At 49.9% G+C, this 13779-nt stretch overlaps 7 protein-coding genes across 7 annotated transcripts; 4 read left to right on the forward strand and 3 right to left on the reverse strand.

Moving 5' to 3' along the window:
- Positions 1–753: 753 nt before the first annotated feature.
- GGI43DRAFT_415375 (uncharacterized protein) lies at positions 754–2416 on the forward strand. The gene has a single exon (XM_083207144.1). It carries the CDS (start codon positions 1075–1077, stop codon positions 1786–1788), a length of 714 nt encoding a protein of 237 aa, XP_083056646.1. The 5' UTR covers positions 754–1074; the 3' UTR covers positions 1789–2416.
- GGI43DRAFT_415376 (cytochrome oxidase c assembly-domain-containing protein) lies at positions 2417–3806 on the reverse strand. The gene is made up of 2 exons (XM_083207145.1): positions 3299–3806; positions 2417–3183 (listed from the first exon to the last, which is right to left on the reverse strand). Exons 1-2 carry the CDS (start codon positions 3576–3578, stop codon positions 2705–2707), a joined length of 759 nt encoding a protein of 252 aa, XP_083056647.1. The 5' UTR covers positions 3579–3806; the 3' UTR covers positions 2417–2704.
- An 899-nt stretch (positions 3807–4705) lies between these two features.
- Positions 4706–6292, forward strand: GGI43DRAFT_212690 (60S ribosomal protein eL13). Its single transcript, XM_083200239.1, has 5 exons — positions 4706–4958; positions 5038–5071; positions 5159–5205; positions 5312–5470; positions 5619–6292. The coding sequence occupies exons 1-5, from the start codon at positions 4956–4958 to the stop codon at positions 6012–6014; spliced, it is 639 nt and encodes a 212-aa protein (XP_083056648.1). The 5' UTR covers positions 4706–4955; the 3' UTR covers positions 6015–6292.
- GGI43DRAFT_212734 (armadillo-type protein) lies at positions 5914–9017 on the reverse strand. The gene is made up of 3 exons (XM_083200241.1): positions 8562–9017; positions 8213–8464; positions 5914–8153 (listed from the first exon to the last, which is right to left on the reverse strand). Exons 1-3 carry the CDS (start codon positions 8770–8772, stop codon positions 6571–6573), a joined length of 2046 nt encoding a protein of 681 aa, XP_083056649.1. The 5' UTR covers positions 8773–9017; the 3' UTR covers positions 5914–6570.
- Positions 9018–9601: 584 nt separating this feature from the next.
- On the forward strand, positions 9602–10181 carry GGI43DRAFT_387453 (import motor complex subunit PAM16; the record flags this gene model as incomplete). The annotated part of the gene is made up of 2 exons (XM_083203934.1): positions 9602–9670; positions 9759–10181. The coding sequence occupies 2 exons, from the start codon at positions 9602–9604 to the stop codon at positions 10179–10181; spliced, it is 492 nt and encodes a 163-aa protein (XP_083056650.1).
- A 482-nt stretch (positions 10182–10663) lies between these two features.
- Positions 10664–12938, reverse strand: GGI43DRAFT_425434 (biotin--[acetyl-CoA-carboxylase] ligase BPL1; the record flags this gene model as incomplete). The annotated part of the gene is made up of 5 exons (XM_083208509.1): positions 10664–11154; positions 11227–11498; positions 11565–12119; positions 12198–12831; positions 12902–12938. The coding sequence occupies 5 exons, from the start codon at positions 12936–12938 to the stop codon at positions 10664–10666; spliced, it is 1989 nt and encodes a 662-aa protein (XP_083056651.1).
- GGI43DRAFT_212745 (uncharacterized protein) lies at positions 12879–13779 on the forward strand. The gene is made up of 5 exons (XM_083200242.1): positions 12879–12967; positions 13035–13171; positions 13256–13287; positions 13443–13507; positions 13603–13779. Exons 2-5 carry the CDS (start codon positions 13086–13088, stop codon positions 13669–13671), a joined length of 252 nt encoding a protein of 83 aa, XP_083056652.1. The 5' UTR covers positions 12879–12967; positions 13035–13085; the 3' UTR covers positions 13672–13779.

Here is a 13779-nt window from a genome sequence, read left to right on the forward strand (position 1 = left end):
ACTTGCTTTTCTGTAATTAAGCTGGCTGTGGTGCGTCGACTCGCTGCTACGTAGAGGCACCAATCGGGGTTTTAGATTCTTCGGGCATCTTCAATCTTTTGCACAAAGGCAGAGAAACACCATCACGATTGCCTCTCCCAGCCCCCTGCACACCGATCGATACATGCCTCTCTCCCAGCCATCGGTGTTTGCCTGTCTCACATACTACGGCCTGCTAGTACAAGCAGCAACAGCAGACCTTACACCGTACCGGAGCACTGCCTGGGCTAACCTGACTTCTCTCTTCTCCTCAGCAGCGCTTCCCCCCTTTTGTATTCTTCCTCCTCTTTCCAGACCACCGCCATCGGACTATCTATAGATGATCATTGGCGATCCGGAAGTCTAGGGTTGAGCTCGGCGGCAGGTGGCAGCTTTTCTCCTTGCGTTCCCCTCACCAGGTCTCCCGATCCTGAGCAGGGCTAGCTCCGAGTGTGGAAGAACTGTCTTGCCTCAGCTAAAGCCCCCAAGCACCTCCCAAAGCCACCACCTTTTTATTTTTATTTTTCTTTAATCAGGCATTCGCTATTGCACAAGCGACAGTCGCTGCCTTCTGTACGACTGTGCGGTAGTCGAGAGCTCACTGCTCCGTAGAATCCCAGGGGCGTCTTGTGGTAGCCAAGGCGGCGGTCACCCACCTGTCACTTCTGCTGTATTTCGTCCTGCCTGATAGCCCTGCCATCGGGTACAGGTACTCAATCACCACCCATCTTTTTATTTTTTTTTTTTTTTGCTCTGCATATTATACCCCAGATCACGCACCTTGCGATTGCGTAGGGCCACTGCAATGTTTGGTACACAAAGCTACATGGGCGTGGTGTCCGATTCTGGCCGGAAGCGTGGCCGAGATAGTGAGGGAGAGGTGGACGGTATCTCCATGGGTCTGGAGGAGCACCGCAGCGTGAGTCCAAGCAGAGAGATGCTCTGCACTGTGATGCAGTCTGCGGGGTATGCTAACTGGTGGTGTAGAAACGAATCCAATGCCTTCCTCTTCGAACCTCGCCAAGGTCGTCGCAGCAATGGCCGTCGGCATCGTCTATGGGCCCCCTAGGCTCCGAATCTGATGGCCAGACCACCCAGCTACTATTTTCCCGCTGGTCACATTCGTCCATGGGAAGTTCTGGCTCTCACGATGACACCGAGGTGAACATGATGAGCTCTAACCGGATGCCCACACCGATTCAGCCCAGCTTCGCTGCGCAGGTGCGCGGTCAGCAGAACGAGTGGGCTGGCCCCGGGCCTGTTGTGACAACGCTTAATGGGGTTATTAACATGGGCCACCACCCCTCGGGCTTCTCAGACGACCAGTCTGTGCCTCGTGTAATGTCGGGTCTGGAAGATTGGCAGGCTGCGCAAAACCACCGAAGACTACCGTCACCGATTTCAGAAGTGGAAGACAGCATACTGGATCAGGATTTTGGTGAAGCTGGCATGATGGTAGATGATAACATGGGCGTAGCTATGGATGGTGCCATAGTGCTACCGCCTTCGCCTTCACGTGCGATGGACCACCCCAACGCCATGATGGACATCGAATCACCGCCACGCTCGCACTTACACGGAGCTGATGGTGAGGGCGACACCCATTCACCTAGCCCTGCTCGCAGAGGCCATATGCGAAGCAAGCATACCATTGATAGCTGGACATGGCAACCTGGCATGAAAAAGAGCTTTAGCATTGGATACCGAGCCGATTGTGAAAAGTGCAGACTCAAAGTGCCTGGGCACTTTAACCACATCGTCATCTCATAGCAGGGGAAGACAAAAGTCATTAACCCCGAATCTGACCCAGTCTTGTGGGATACCGCCATCAGACCCCTCAATTGGCAGGAGAAGCGGCGGCAGCTGACAAAGACCTCTGACCGGAGAGGAAGTACTTGGCACCTTGCATCAAAGTGCGCAGAGAAGCCCACCTTGCCAAACCGGTGCTCGATGTCGTCGGCTTCAAGGCTGGGAGAAACGGACTCTTCGCTGTGTGACATGGCGGGGAACTTTTTCTGGAAGCGCCAACGACTAATGGTCGATTGCGATATCCAGGGTCACATCATTTGATCTCTTTTCTTTTGTTTTCCTTTTTACGATCATCACATTTCATCGGAGTTTGACGGACGGCCAGGTTTTGCGACACTCGTTATTGATATCACGCATCGACATCTGCATTGTGTTATAAAAAAGAGAAAAGAGAAATTCTGGTTGGGTTAGCGATATGCATACCCCTGGAGAAGCGTTTATTGAGAAAGCGATTGCTGGGCATGGCAGTCTATAAATATTTTTATTTTTGGGGCGCAACAATGGTAAACATTAGGGATCAGGCATTTTACATTATGAGAAGCGACTCACCATCATTCATATCCATGACAGACTTAATAATAACAAACACTCTCCTTTTAGATATATAAAAAAGCTTACTTTTTAGTTTCCTTTTTAAAGTACAATACATCTCTTTGTTAGTTTTGCGTGTCCAACAAATCCAGATGCATATGATATAGTAGTTGGGAGGTGTATCTCCTTATATAATACATACAACAAAATGACTCCCAACTCCATCTAGTGCAAGCCATGCAGTTATGATACACGGGCTGCTGCCCTCCTTACCCAAGTGATATATGACATAATTTTACGTTTTCCCTCTCTCTTTCGCCCTTTTTGTTATTGCTTATTATTTAGCTCACCACCAGCCCTTCTTCTTGGATTCCGTAGAGGCGTTTCCGGTTTCCAGGGCAGGGACATTTAGCTGATTTTCCTTCTCTTGCTCCCACGCTGACTGAACAGCAGTAGTGCTGGCCTCGCTCGTCTTGCTATCGCTGCCTCCCCAGATGTAGCCCAGGATGCCCTTGCCCTTGCTCTCCGCCGCCTTGCCCTGGCCGCCCTCAAAAGCAGACTTGACGTGCTCCTCGAAATGCGTTCGGTGCTCGGGCGGGGACAGGAGGGACGGCAGCCTGATGCCCTTCTCCTCGGCTTCTCGGTTAGCCTCCTCGACGAGGAGGATCTGCTCTTCTGTGGCGTCGCCCTTGAGGTAGGCGATACGGGCGGTGGCGAGCTCGTCGGCCTCAAACTTCTTCTGGGCCTCTATCCATTCGGCGCGGCGGGCGCGATTGTAACGCAGCATGTCCCATACTGAGTATACGCTTACGACACCGGCGACGACTAATTATACCTCCCAGTTAGTTTTCTCTTTCTTTCTTTCTTTCTTTCTTTATTTTCCGAAGGAATTATGAAGCTGTGAGCTTTGGGACAAAGCTGTAGCCCCAAAAAAACGCACCTGAGAACATGACGAGCCCCCCCACCGTCCACCTGTGCGCCACATCGAAAAACCGCCTTGACGCATCAATCACTCTGTCCGTCCTGCTAATCTGTGCCTGTTGCGCCGCCAGATGGGCCTGTCTCAGTCGCTTTACTCGCTGCTCGGGCGTCTCGCCGGGGATTCTCATGGTCCTGGGCGCGGCGGCGGCAGAAGTGGCAGATTTCGATGTGGCGTGGGGTATAGTAGAGGTGAACCTGGTGGCGTCCTTGACGCTCCGGGATCCCATTCGGGATGCCATTTTTGCGATGGAGAGATATTTAAAAGAAAAATTAATTAGAGAAAATTGAGAGCCTCTTCAAGTGACTGTGATTGGAGCAACAGTCTAAGAGGAATTGGCGGGGGAGGGAATTGGGGGAAAGAGAGACGGCTGGGAAAAGAGAGATTTTGCTGATCTCGGAAATGGATCGTTTTCGTGAGATTTTTTGAATGAGGTGCAAAAGCATGGCAGGCCGAGCAAAGTGGAATTCGGCGCTTATGATTGGTGCGGGATAATTCCGGCCATCAAGAAATGGGCTGTTTTTTTTCTTCTTGGAGAAAGAGTGAGGAGAATTGGTGCTAGGGACGATAAGCTACTAAGCTTCTCATTCATACCTGCGTACGAAGTAGGCTAATAGGTAGACTACTTGCAGATGAAGCATTGTGGCATTGGGTGCAGGTAGATTGGACGTCGGAAAATTACTATGCAAGTATCATTGGCTGATATTCATGAGGGAGTTGACTGTTGCACCGCCATGCGGCCTGATCACCTCGTCATGTCAAATCTATCTAGAATACTTCTCTTTTACTCCGTACATGGTGTCTATATAGAGCTGCTGCTATGTAGTAATATGGCAAAGGAGCTGTCTATATATTCACTGTACTCTGCTAGAATCTCGTAATCTTGTTGGAACACTTCCGTATTTAGATCTTGCGCTTTATGCAAAATACATGTAAAATAGGTGGAAGCAACTTTTCGAGTGCGAGCGACATCCATCGTCCTTGACAGAGGTAGCTACCCTATGTACACATGGATTTCTTCATGTGATGTCTCAAGCTATGACATGCAATTTCCATACGCGCCTTACAATATTTCAGCAGCGACGCGTTCTGTCTGCATTACTTTACGACTATCACCAACTTTACTCTACTGAATCATCTTCTTCATGCGTCTGCATATAGCAGCCGTCACAATGAAAACGGAGTGGATATATCAAAAATTGCGCCTCCCATGGCCCCGAAGGACAATGGAGCAAGGAACGACTCCGCGCTGTGCAATGCAGGCCTTCCCAACTGAATACCCCGAATCTTGAACTGGGGTATTCGAAACAAGGTAAGTATGAAGAAGAAAAGAAGAAAAACAAGTAAAATGGTGGCAGCGTCGTCGGTATTTTATAGCTTCGGATTGATGCCTGGCGCCAAAATGTTCTGCTAAGGCACCAAAGCACTAACAATTTTTAAGCGGAGCACGTGATTGGGATTCGAATTTTTGGTGTGCGGCAGGGCATGTCCCCACGAGGTACGTATCTGTGGTAGGGCACGAAAACCCTTTGACGAATTTGACGAGCCTCATCCTCCGAAATCTCAACGCCTACCGAACAACGAGCATCAGAGTCCACGTTGATCGCAAGCAGACACAATGGTATGGATAGATGCCCCCCAATGGAGCATGTTGGATTGCTTGAATCCATTCAAGTTACTGACTTTTTATTTTCAAACAGGCGATCAAGCACAACCAGACCCTTATCAGCAACCGTGAGCATATCCCCGACTAGAGAAAAAAATATGAAGACGAAACGACGATACGAGCAATGATGAATGGCGACTGACATGTTCCCACAGACTTCCGCAAGGATTGGCAGCGACGGGTTCGCACTCACTTCGACCAGGTACGCGATTCTTGAACCCCAAAAGATTATAGGAAAAAAGAGTTGCGACATAGGAAAAGTTTGGACAAATTGGATATGAGGTATTGACTTGTGATTTCTCGAATAGCCCGGCCGCAAGACTAGAAGACGTACTGCTCGTCAGGCCAAGGCTGCTGCTCTGGCCCCCCGCCCCGTCGACAAGCTCCGACCTGTTGTGCGATGCCCTACCGTTAAGTACAACCGACGAGTCCGTGCCGGTCGTGGTTTCACCCTCACCGAGCTCAAGGTACGAATTGATTGCGCGATTCCCATTCCCAGTCCCCTGGCCTCGAAGGGACAAGACAAACCAGTCTCTTTGAGGCCTCTGGACCGAAAAAAACTGGAAGAGAAGAAAACGAGTGATGAGAATTTTTTGGTTCTAACAAATCCTACAGGAGGCCGGTATCTCCAAGTCTCTGGCTCCCACCATCGGTATCTCTGTCGACTTCCGCCGACAGAACCTGAGCGAGGAGAGCCTTGCCGCCAACGTCGCCCGCCTCAAGGCCTACAAGGAGCGCCTCATCCTCCTCCCCCGCAAGTCCAACGCCCCCAAGAAGGGTGACACCAAGACCGACGTCGCCAAGCTCGACAAGGTTTCCTCCATCGCCTCCGTCCTGCCTATTGCCCAAGTCTCCGCTGGTGTCTCTGAGATCAAGAAGAGCGAGATCCCCGCTGCCGTTGAGGGTGGTGCCTACACTAAGCTGCGTACTGCCCGAAGCATCGCCAGATACCAGGGTGCTCGCGAGAAGCGTGCTCGCGACGCGGCCGAGGCTGAGACTGCCAAGAAATAAACTTTGTCAACAAAAGGGAAACTGGTGTTTTAAGGGTTTTTTGCTCTTTGCGTCTCTTATCGGGAAGTGTGTGGCAAAGGTTCGGTTTTCGAGGCTTTGATATGGAAGTGCTGGGCCGTGGGTACGGGAGGAATACCATATGCTCTTTAGGTCCCCAGGTCAAAGAATTATTTGCATGATCAACCGACCCTGTCCTGTACACACTTATAAAAGAAATTAGGGTCAAATGGCAGCATTTTAAATACGCACATGAGGCATACGTAGATTCTTAATTCCGTGAAAAAGTTTGCTTCTATTTTTTTTTTTAAACCCTTTGCATTGTTCAATTGGCTCTATAATCGCTATGTGCAGTACGAATGGTCTGACAGAATGCAACGTAGTAAAAAAGTTGAACCAAGTATACGCATAAGGTATATATAGACAACTATATATCGCTACAGCCCAGCCTTCTTTCTTTTATAGATGCTTATCCAAGATTACATATAAGAGAATAGTTAAAGGAGAATCCCCACCGTCTCTTTTTCTTTTAGTTGCAGTAGACATAGTTCCATCAACTTTATGATGCTGCTGCCTTTTGTGCCGCCACAATCTCCGTGCCCTCCTTGACCAGATCTTGTAAGATGCTCAGCCTCAAACCAGGTAGTTGATTGCCCCACGTCCGGAGAAGTTCCGTGCACATCACCAGGGCATTCTCCCGATCCACTCGGATCATGCTCTCCCGCTGCTTCGGATCTGCCTGCTGAGGCTCGAGTCCCAGACCATCTGCCATTGATGTTATCTGGCCATCAGGGGCTGAAGCAGAGGACAATGCTCCGTCGGCATCCTCGCTGAGGGGAGTTTCTCTTCCAGTGATGGCTTTGATGAGCTCTGTCATGGTGCCGTGAATTTGAAGCAGCGTGATGATGACGCGACTGCCCTCCTTGGAACGACACATGAGAGCGAAGATGAACCACGCTTCTGAGCGAAGAGACGGCCACTTCGGCTGGCTGACCAAGAACGAAAGAACCCTAGCGACATCATGTTTGCTATAAAAGTATTCAAGCCGCTGACTTTCTGCATCCACAGGGCCCTCAGACGAGTCTGCTTCGATTTCGACAACCGGAGGCTCCCAGTCTGGCAACAAGGACGCAACCGGGTTGGAGTGAAGCACGCGACATATGGCAGCGACGGCGCGAGCGGCCTCAAGCCTCGTGGGCTCAGCATCCGAGCGTTCATATAGTGCAATAATGCCGTGCACGCTTGAGCGTTCGCGCGCTGGGCTCGCCGGATCTGCGCTGAGGGGGGCACACAACCGTGCAACATTAGGCGGGCAGTTGACAACTAGCAGTCGGGTCAGAGACACTGCGGTAAACTGCACCTGAGGGGAAGTATCCAGGCTAAGCAGTCTCGGTATACAGCCCACGTCCAGCAGACTACCGAGAAGTGGCTTGTTCTGGACTGGGATGGCTAGATTCTTCAAGAAGGACATGGCTGAGTGAAGGAGTTGCGCTTCAGCGACTTCGGGGTTCGAAAGGAGTCTCATCAAAGGAGTATGCGCGAAATGGATTTGAACAAGAGCCATGGAAACTTCATCAGAGCGGGAGAGATTGCCCAGAGCCAGACAGCCTGCAGTCTGCAGCTGAAGGTTCGAGCTCTGAAGCCAAGCGAGAAATGTCTGGGCAATCTGGCTCTGCAGTGGATGGCATGAGACGAACAGATCGTTGCCCGTGATATCTGCCAAGGTGTTGAGGAGGGCGGCGTATAGCTTCTTCAGGGCGGCCGCCGTATCGGCATCATCGACCTGGAGGTAATTAAAGTGAGTGTGCGCGTGGTAAAACGTGGAAAGGAAAAGCTGCAGCAGAGGACCCTGGATCAAAGCAGCTTGGAAGTTCTCATTGGAAAGGTAAGCAGCCGCCACTGTGACAAGAGATATGAAGTCGTCAAGGTCATCTCGCGATGGCAAGCTCGTGGCCAGCTTGAGGGCAACCTCAACGGTATTGGGGCTTGCGCGGCTTGTTTCGCCTTCTTGAGAGGTGAGCAAGATGAGGATTTTGCAGAAGTAGGGGATGAAGACAACGAAGTTGGCAAGGTTCGGAGAGGACAAGAGGGCGATGAGGCGTTGGTTGAGACTGGCCTCTGAAGCGGCCAGCTGTGCAGGTTCTTCAAAGTGGCATATTAGTTTTGGTTGTCACGCAATGCTCAGGAGTCATCAGTCTCACCATAGTCAACCAGAATGTTGAAAAGCACTGGAATGGTGAAGGGTATCAAGCTCTCGTCTTGCAGGTGGTTGAGGATGGTAGCGAGGTGGTTCCCCTGGATCACTCTCGCACGGTTCACGTCTGTATCCGCACAAGAGTTTCCGACCAGCCGCAGTATATGAATCTGTAGGCCCTGTTTCAGGCCATCACGAGCGAGGACGCGGAGGAAGAACTCCAAGATACCTGAGTCACCAAAAGGGACCCGCCAGGCAACTATAACAACGCAGATGTCAAGTCAGTCGGTGGCTGTCATGCTGTTGAAGCTCATCTTGAAACTTGAATATCTTAAAGCTCTTGTACAGCCACTCACCATCTCTGCTGCCGTCACCTAGCTTCTCAACCATGAGCTCTATCTCCTCAGATCCAGAGGCCCATACTTCTCGACAGGCGGCTAAAATAGGCACCAGCAACTCAGTTCGCCTCTGGTTAGCGCCCTCGGTTTCTGTAGACTCATCATACTTGTCAGGAGAGACTTGGCTGCCCTCTCGCTGCAGCATCTCCTCAATCTCTCTGGGCGACATGATTGCTGTTGAATTTGCTAGTTTGTTTCCCAAAGTAAACAACACGCTATTGGAACGTCTTGAGCTTTCGAAACTGTGACAGAGGAGCTAATGGATAAGGAGAAATCAACTATTAGGTAATAAAACGCTGGTTGAGAATCCTGTTCACATGCAAGCTGATGACGACTGCATCAACTTTTTATGTTATTAGTAGGCTAATAAACCAGGCCCTCACCACCAAGCGTGAAACAAAACTGGCCAAAAAAAAAGTTAAGAATCCTAGTCCAGCCCAACGAACCAGCATACGCGGGATACGGCAGGCTAAATTAGGCTTATGAATGCCGGAGAGTATTTTTAGCTTATTATGCTGCGCCGGGAGTGTAAATGAAATGAGAATAAAGTCCTGCCAATGAGCAGCGATTTGCAAGGGCCCAGACGCAATAGCTCAGTGGGCTTCGCAGCAGGCAATTGCGTGGCACTCAGGGGATCCCCTCGCTAATATTTCGTATGGGATGCCTATCATGGAGGGGGGGATACGATACAAGGGTGTGGGGGTGCTTTTTCTCTATCTATGCGAATTCCGGCCGCTTGACCGTGGTGAGGGATCAGCTCGGTCAGTGGCGGAACCTCGGGTAAATGAAAAATCGCAAGCCAACAGAACCGGCCGATTGCCACTGTCGCAAAACTCGCAATTGGGAAAATTCAAGATTGAAGACGATTCTTGCCTTTCTCGACCGCGGGACGGTGCGCACACCCTTGTCTTTCTTGGACGGCCGAATATACAGAAGTTGTATAAGTCTTTTGGCGAGAGAGCACTCTTTGAGTTGTTGGAGCGGGCTTCTTGATCACCATGGTATGCCGCAACCATTCTTTTTTGCTCGCCGAAGTTCCGGACGCCCATGCTGCGATGCTACACATTGTGACAGGGCATATCCGATGATGCTTCGGAGTTTGATGCTTATATAGGAAACATAACTAATCTTGAAACCCTTCTTCTTAACGAAAAGGCGCACAAATTCGTCCTCACAGCCTTCCTGACGGGCTCTCGCATCCTCGGGCGATCGTTCATGGCCGCCTACCGACAAGCCCAGGCCTCCTCGCAATATCAGCGTGCCCAAGCCAAGGCTGGCGGCGTCAGCTCATCAGGCCGCGCCTCTATCACAGCGGGCATGACCCTGGAAGAGGCCTGCCGCATCTTGAACGTCAAGCCCCCCGCCAACGGCCAAGCCAACGTCGAGGAGGTGCTCGAGCGATATAAGCGACTGTTTGACGCAAACAACCCTGAGAAGGGTGGCAGCTTCTACCTCCAGAGCAAGATTGTAAGGGCAAAGGAGCGATTCGAGGCGGAGCTCGGACCCATACGGGAAAAGGCTGAGATGGAAGCTGAAGCGAAGGAGGGGTGGAAGCCGAAGATTTACAAGGATGAATGAGCGAGGCTGACGCGGACGATCTGCTCGACTAACGGGATAATACGGCTTGGAGGGAGATGAGGGCTTACGCGGCAAGCTCGCATCAACTAACTAAAAGGAAAAAAAAAAGAGAGAGCCATGAAGGATCTATTAAGGGGAAAAAGAAAGACAAAGTCCTCCTCTCTCTTTTTTGTACATGTTTCATTTTATTTTTTTATTACCACATCTTCACTCGGCACTTGGCAGTGGCACGGCACGGCGTTTATGGAGGAGAGGACATCTAGAGGCTTCGAAGCCACAAGGGGGAGAGATCGGGTCTAGACCAAGAGAAGACAAAAAGCAAAAGGCGTTTTGACATTTGAAATCAAATACGCGCTGTCGGCACGCTTGTACTATACGAAAAACAATGTAACATACCACTTGTGTAAATTGATGATTAGATGAAACTCCGGTTTATTACTCTTTACTTGCTGCCGTGAGGTTGTAGTATCATAAATCCTATCTCAGGTTTTTCTACGGACTAATCCCTTCCAGTAGTCGAAGCTGTTCTCATCACTTTGCAGACTCCATACCTTTCCAATCCCTCGTCCTTCAGAGTCTGTCTCCTCTACACGTAACATTCCCCAGTCGCGGGTGATACCCACTACTCTCGCCTTCACACCACCCTCAGCTTCTAGCGTGATGGACTGCCCGGTGTGTAGCCAGTGGCGGTAGTACCTTGTCTCTAAGCCTTGAGAGAAGCCCTCGCGGCGGAACTGTGCGTAGATGGACTCTAGACGAGTGAGGATGCGGGCAAGGAGAGTCTCTATGTGAAGCGGCGATACGTTGGGTGGGAGCAAATCGGAAAGAGAGGTTGTTGGGCGAGGGTTAGTTGCGTTGATGCCAATTCCCAGGACGACTTGGTAGGAGCCGTCAAAGTAGCTACATTGGGATAGAATGCCGCCGATTTTGACGTAGGATGGGGGAGATGCTGGTTTTGTGGGATCGAGAGCATCTGTCACTTTTGTCAGCTAACAGAAAACACTAGTATACTCGTCTATGGCACTTCATGGGTTTTGAAACTTACATATATCGTTAGGCCACTTCAACTTAACCGGCATATTCTCATAGCCCGTGTCATAGGAGCGAATGGCTTCGACAATCGCAACGGCTGCGAGATACTGAATGAATACTATGGGGCGTGAAGAAACGAGATGAGCTGGGTGGTTGATGATGACGGAGAATAGAAGAGATCCGGGGGGCGCGACCCAGACGTTGGTCCCTCGGCCACGTCCTGCGACTTGTGTCGTGGCAGTAAAGGTGAAGCCTGTTGGCAGTTTGGTGTTGATTTTTGGATTTCTGAATCTCTGAATATTAGTACTTATTCTGATATATATAGATGGGCAAGGGTAAAGGGGGACGCACTTCTCTAGGAGAGTGTTGGTGCTGGTCACCACATCTCCATACATTAGGACATCACCCCATTGGCCAGCCCCGGATTCAAGCTTTCTATATTGCTTCAGGCTAGAATAGAACCGCTCGTGGCTGAAACGAGGTGTTAGATCATCGCTGGGCAATTTCTTCTCATGAAAAATAATCTTCTTGACAACTGAGCTCGGGTCATCAATGGTCTCAGTCTGTGGTAGAGTACTTTGCAGCTCATTCAAATCCAGGCCATCTTCTTGAGTGATAATTTGAAAGGTGTCTGCCTCTGCACGGACAAACTCGTTGCCATTCTCCTTTTCGATGGCGTCCCCCAAGTCATACAGCAGCTCTGTCACTTTGCCGTTATCGATGGCAGTGAGATGGAGGCTGGACAGCGATGGAGGCGTGTAATCGTCTTCGGCAACTTCGAGGCCCAGTTCTGATAGACAGGCCTTTAGAAAGCTGATTCGAGACCTGTCGTCTGCGGTAATTCTATGGACTAGCTCGCTATATCCTGGAATTTCTGGCTGGGGATTGAGATTGGCCGGGGCAAATCTTAGGAGAAAAAGGAAAGATAATGTCAGCATGGGATGCCTCTTTCATACAATCTTTGATGAATAGCACATCACTTACTCTGGGTGTGGTCCGCTTAGGATCGCTTTGCCCTCTCCAACGTGGCATAGAACGACTGCGGCCTTTTGCTCACCACCATCCACGTCTAGATCGTCACTGTATGACGCCAAGACTTCAACTTTACGTCCCCCCGTTGCATTCATATCAACGTAGACACCACCGCCGTTGTAGTATACGGCAAATTCTCCAGGAATCTTCTCCTTCAAACTCTGCTTTTCTACTTTGATAGTGGCAGCTCGAGCGCCCTTCTCGCTCTTATATTCGAATCCCTTGAAGGCTCCGCCGCGACAGGTTCCTGGGAAGAAGCCAAGCTCCCTATTACCAACAACCTCTAGCGGCTTGTTGCCAACTTCAAATTCGCATCTGCTACTGCCATAGTATCCTCCGGCGCAGAGCCCGAGATATGCCCCTCCTCGCCGGACAAACTCGCTGATGCGCCTATTTCCCTCGCCATTGAACACCCTGCAGTAGCCAAGATCGGCGCCTCCTGGAAAGACGAGAAGTGCACATGTTTGTGCCCACGGCTCCTTTAGGATGGCTGTCTCATTGATGGGGATGATGGCATAGTTGGGCGACAGTAGACGCCGGAGCGTATACATGCAGTGGCGGACAGATTCCGCCGTTGTCCCAGTGCCTTTTTCACAGTGAGCAAATTATCTTATAATTAACCAACACCTTGGCTCCTAAAAGAATGAGAAATTCACCTGTGTGGACCAAAATATTAAGTCGGCTGGGCGCCATGATGCTTGATTTCCCGATTCGTTTGATTGGTAAGTCACGCCACCTAATAATCGAATATTTGCTCTTTTCTTCTCTCTTACATCAACCGGTCAGCAGCAGCAACACAGACAATTTGTCGACGTTTGATAATCCGCAAAACTGATCGAGATGCCCGGAGACGTGAAGGAAAAGCCGTCAGCAACAGAGGCCTCAGCAGCCGCGGCAATTGAGGATGATGATGAGCCGGATGAGTGGTGAGTGACGGCTTAAGCTCCCCCAAAATAAACCTGCGAGAGGTTGCCCCGACGCTAAGCCGTGGGCTTTTTTGCGAACTATAGGGACAAGCGAATATTCAGCACGGGCTGCGCGGGTGAGTTGCGATTCAACGCCGAACAATTGGTTAATAAGCTCTTTATGGTCTTTTAAAAATACTATAAAGAGAAGAATAGTCAATTTTACGGATCAATGCCGCATATATACCATATGTTGAAAGCTGACTCGAAATTGCGGGTGCTGCTTGAACAGATGAAAATATGAGAATGACAGACTGCTACTACGAGAAAAAAGATTGGAGAGCATGCGCAAAGGAGGCAAGTATTTATTATATCTCCAAACTCTCACTTATTCTCATAACAAGTGAAAATTCCTATGGTTACTGATGCTGACTGGAATTTAACTTTTGTAGATGGAGGACTTTAAAGAGTGCTGGAAGAGCCATGGCAACAATCAACGAACCAGTACCAAGGACAATTAAGAAGCTAAAAGGAAACAAACTGTATAACAAAAACATGTAGTATTAAGAAATAGAACTATCTTGACTCAACTAGCAAAAAGAAACATCCATTTTACTTATTTAAACCTT

Source organism: Trichoderma evansii (genome assembly GCF_050947405.1).
Source record: "Trichoderma evansii strain SZMC 28006 chromosome Unknown GGI43scaffold_25, whole genome shotgun sequence".
NCBI classification, from domain to species: domain Eukaryota; kingdom Fungi; phylum Ascomycota; class Sordariomycetes; order Hypocreales; family Hypocreaceae; genus Trichoderma; species Trichoderma evansii.

Excerpts from the sequence above, each read along its gene's own strand:
- GGI43DRAFT_415375 (XM_083207144.1), top strand. The coding sequence starts at position 1,075 with ATGGGCCCCCTAGGCTCCGAATCTGATGGCCAGACCACCCAGCTACTA.
- GGI43DRAFT_415376 (XM_083207145.1), bottom strand. The coding sequence starts at position 3,578 with ATGGCATCCCGAATGGGATCCCGGAGCGTCAAGGACGCCACCAGGTTC. Across the intron at positions 3,184-3,298 it reads GGGGCTCGTCATGTTCTCAG|TCGTCGCCGGTGTCGTAAGC; the intron begins GTGCGTTTTTTT and ends AGGTATAATTAG.
- GGI43DRAFT_212690 (XM_083200239.1), top strand. Across the intron at positions 5,072-5,158 it reads CCAGACCCTTATCAGCAACC|ACTTCCGCAAGGATTGGCAG; the intron begins GTGAGCATATCC and ends ATGTTCCCACAG. Across the intron at positions 5,471-5,618 it reads TCACCCTCACCGAGCTCAAG|GAGGCCGGTATCTCCAAGTC; the intron begins GTACGAATTGAT and ends CAAATCCTACAG.
- GGI43DRAFT_212734 (XM_083200241.1), bottom strand. The coding sequence starts at position 8,772 with ATGTCGCCCAGAGAGATTGAGGAGATGCTGCAGCGAGAGGGCAGCCAA. Across the intron at positions 8,465-8,561 it reads AGGTGACGGCAGCAGAGATG|TTGCCTGGCGGGTCCCTTTT; the intron begins GTGAGTGGCTGT and ends GCGTTGTTATAG. Across the intron at positions 8,154-8,212 it reads CAACATTCTGGTTGACTATG|AACCTGCACAGCTGGCCGCT; the intron begins GTGAGACTGATG and ends GCCACTTTGAAG.
- GGI43DRAFT_212745 (XM_083200242.1), top strand. The coding sequence starts at position 13,086 with ATGCCCGGAGACGTGAAGGAAAAGCCGTCAGCAACAGAGGCCTCAGCA. Across the intron at positions 13,288-13,442 it reads ATTCAGCACGGGCTGCGCGG|ATGAAAATATGAGAATGACA; the intron begins GTGAGTTGCGAT and ends CTGCTTGAACAG. Across the intron at positions 13,508-13,602 it reads GGAGAGCATGCGCAAAGGAG|ATGGAGGACTTTAAAGAGTG; the intron begins GCAAGTATTTAT and ends TAACTTTTGTAG.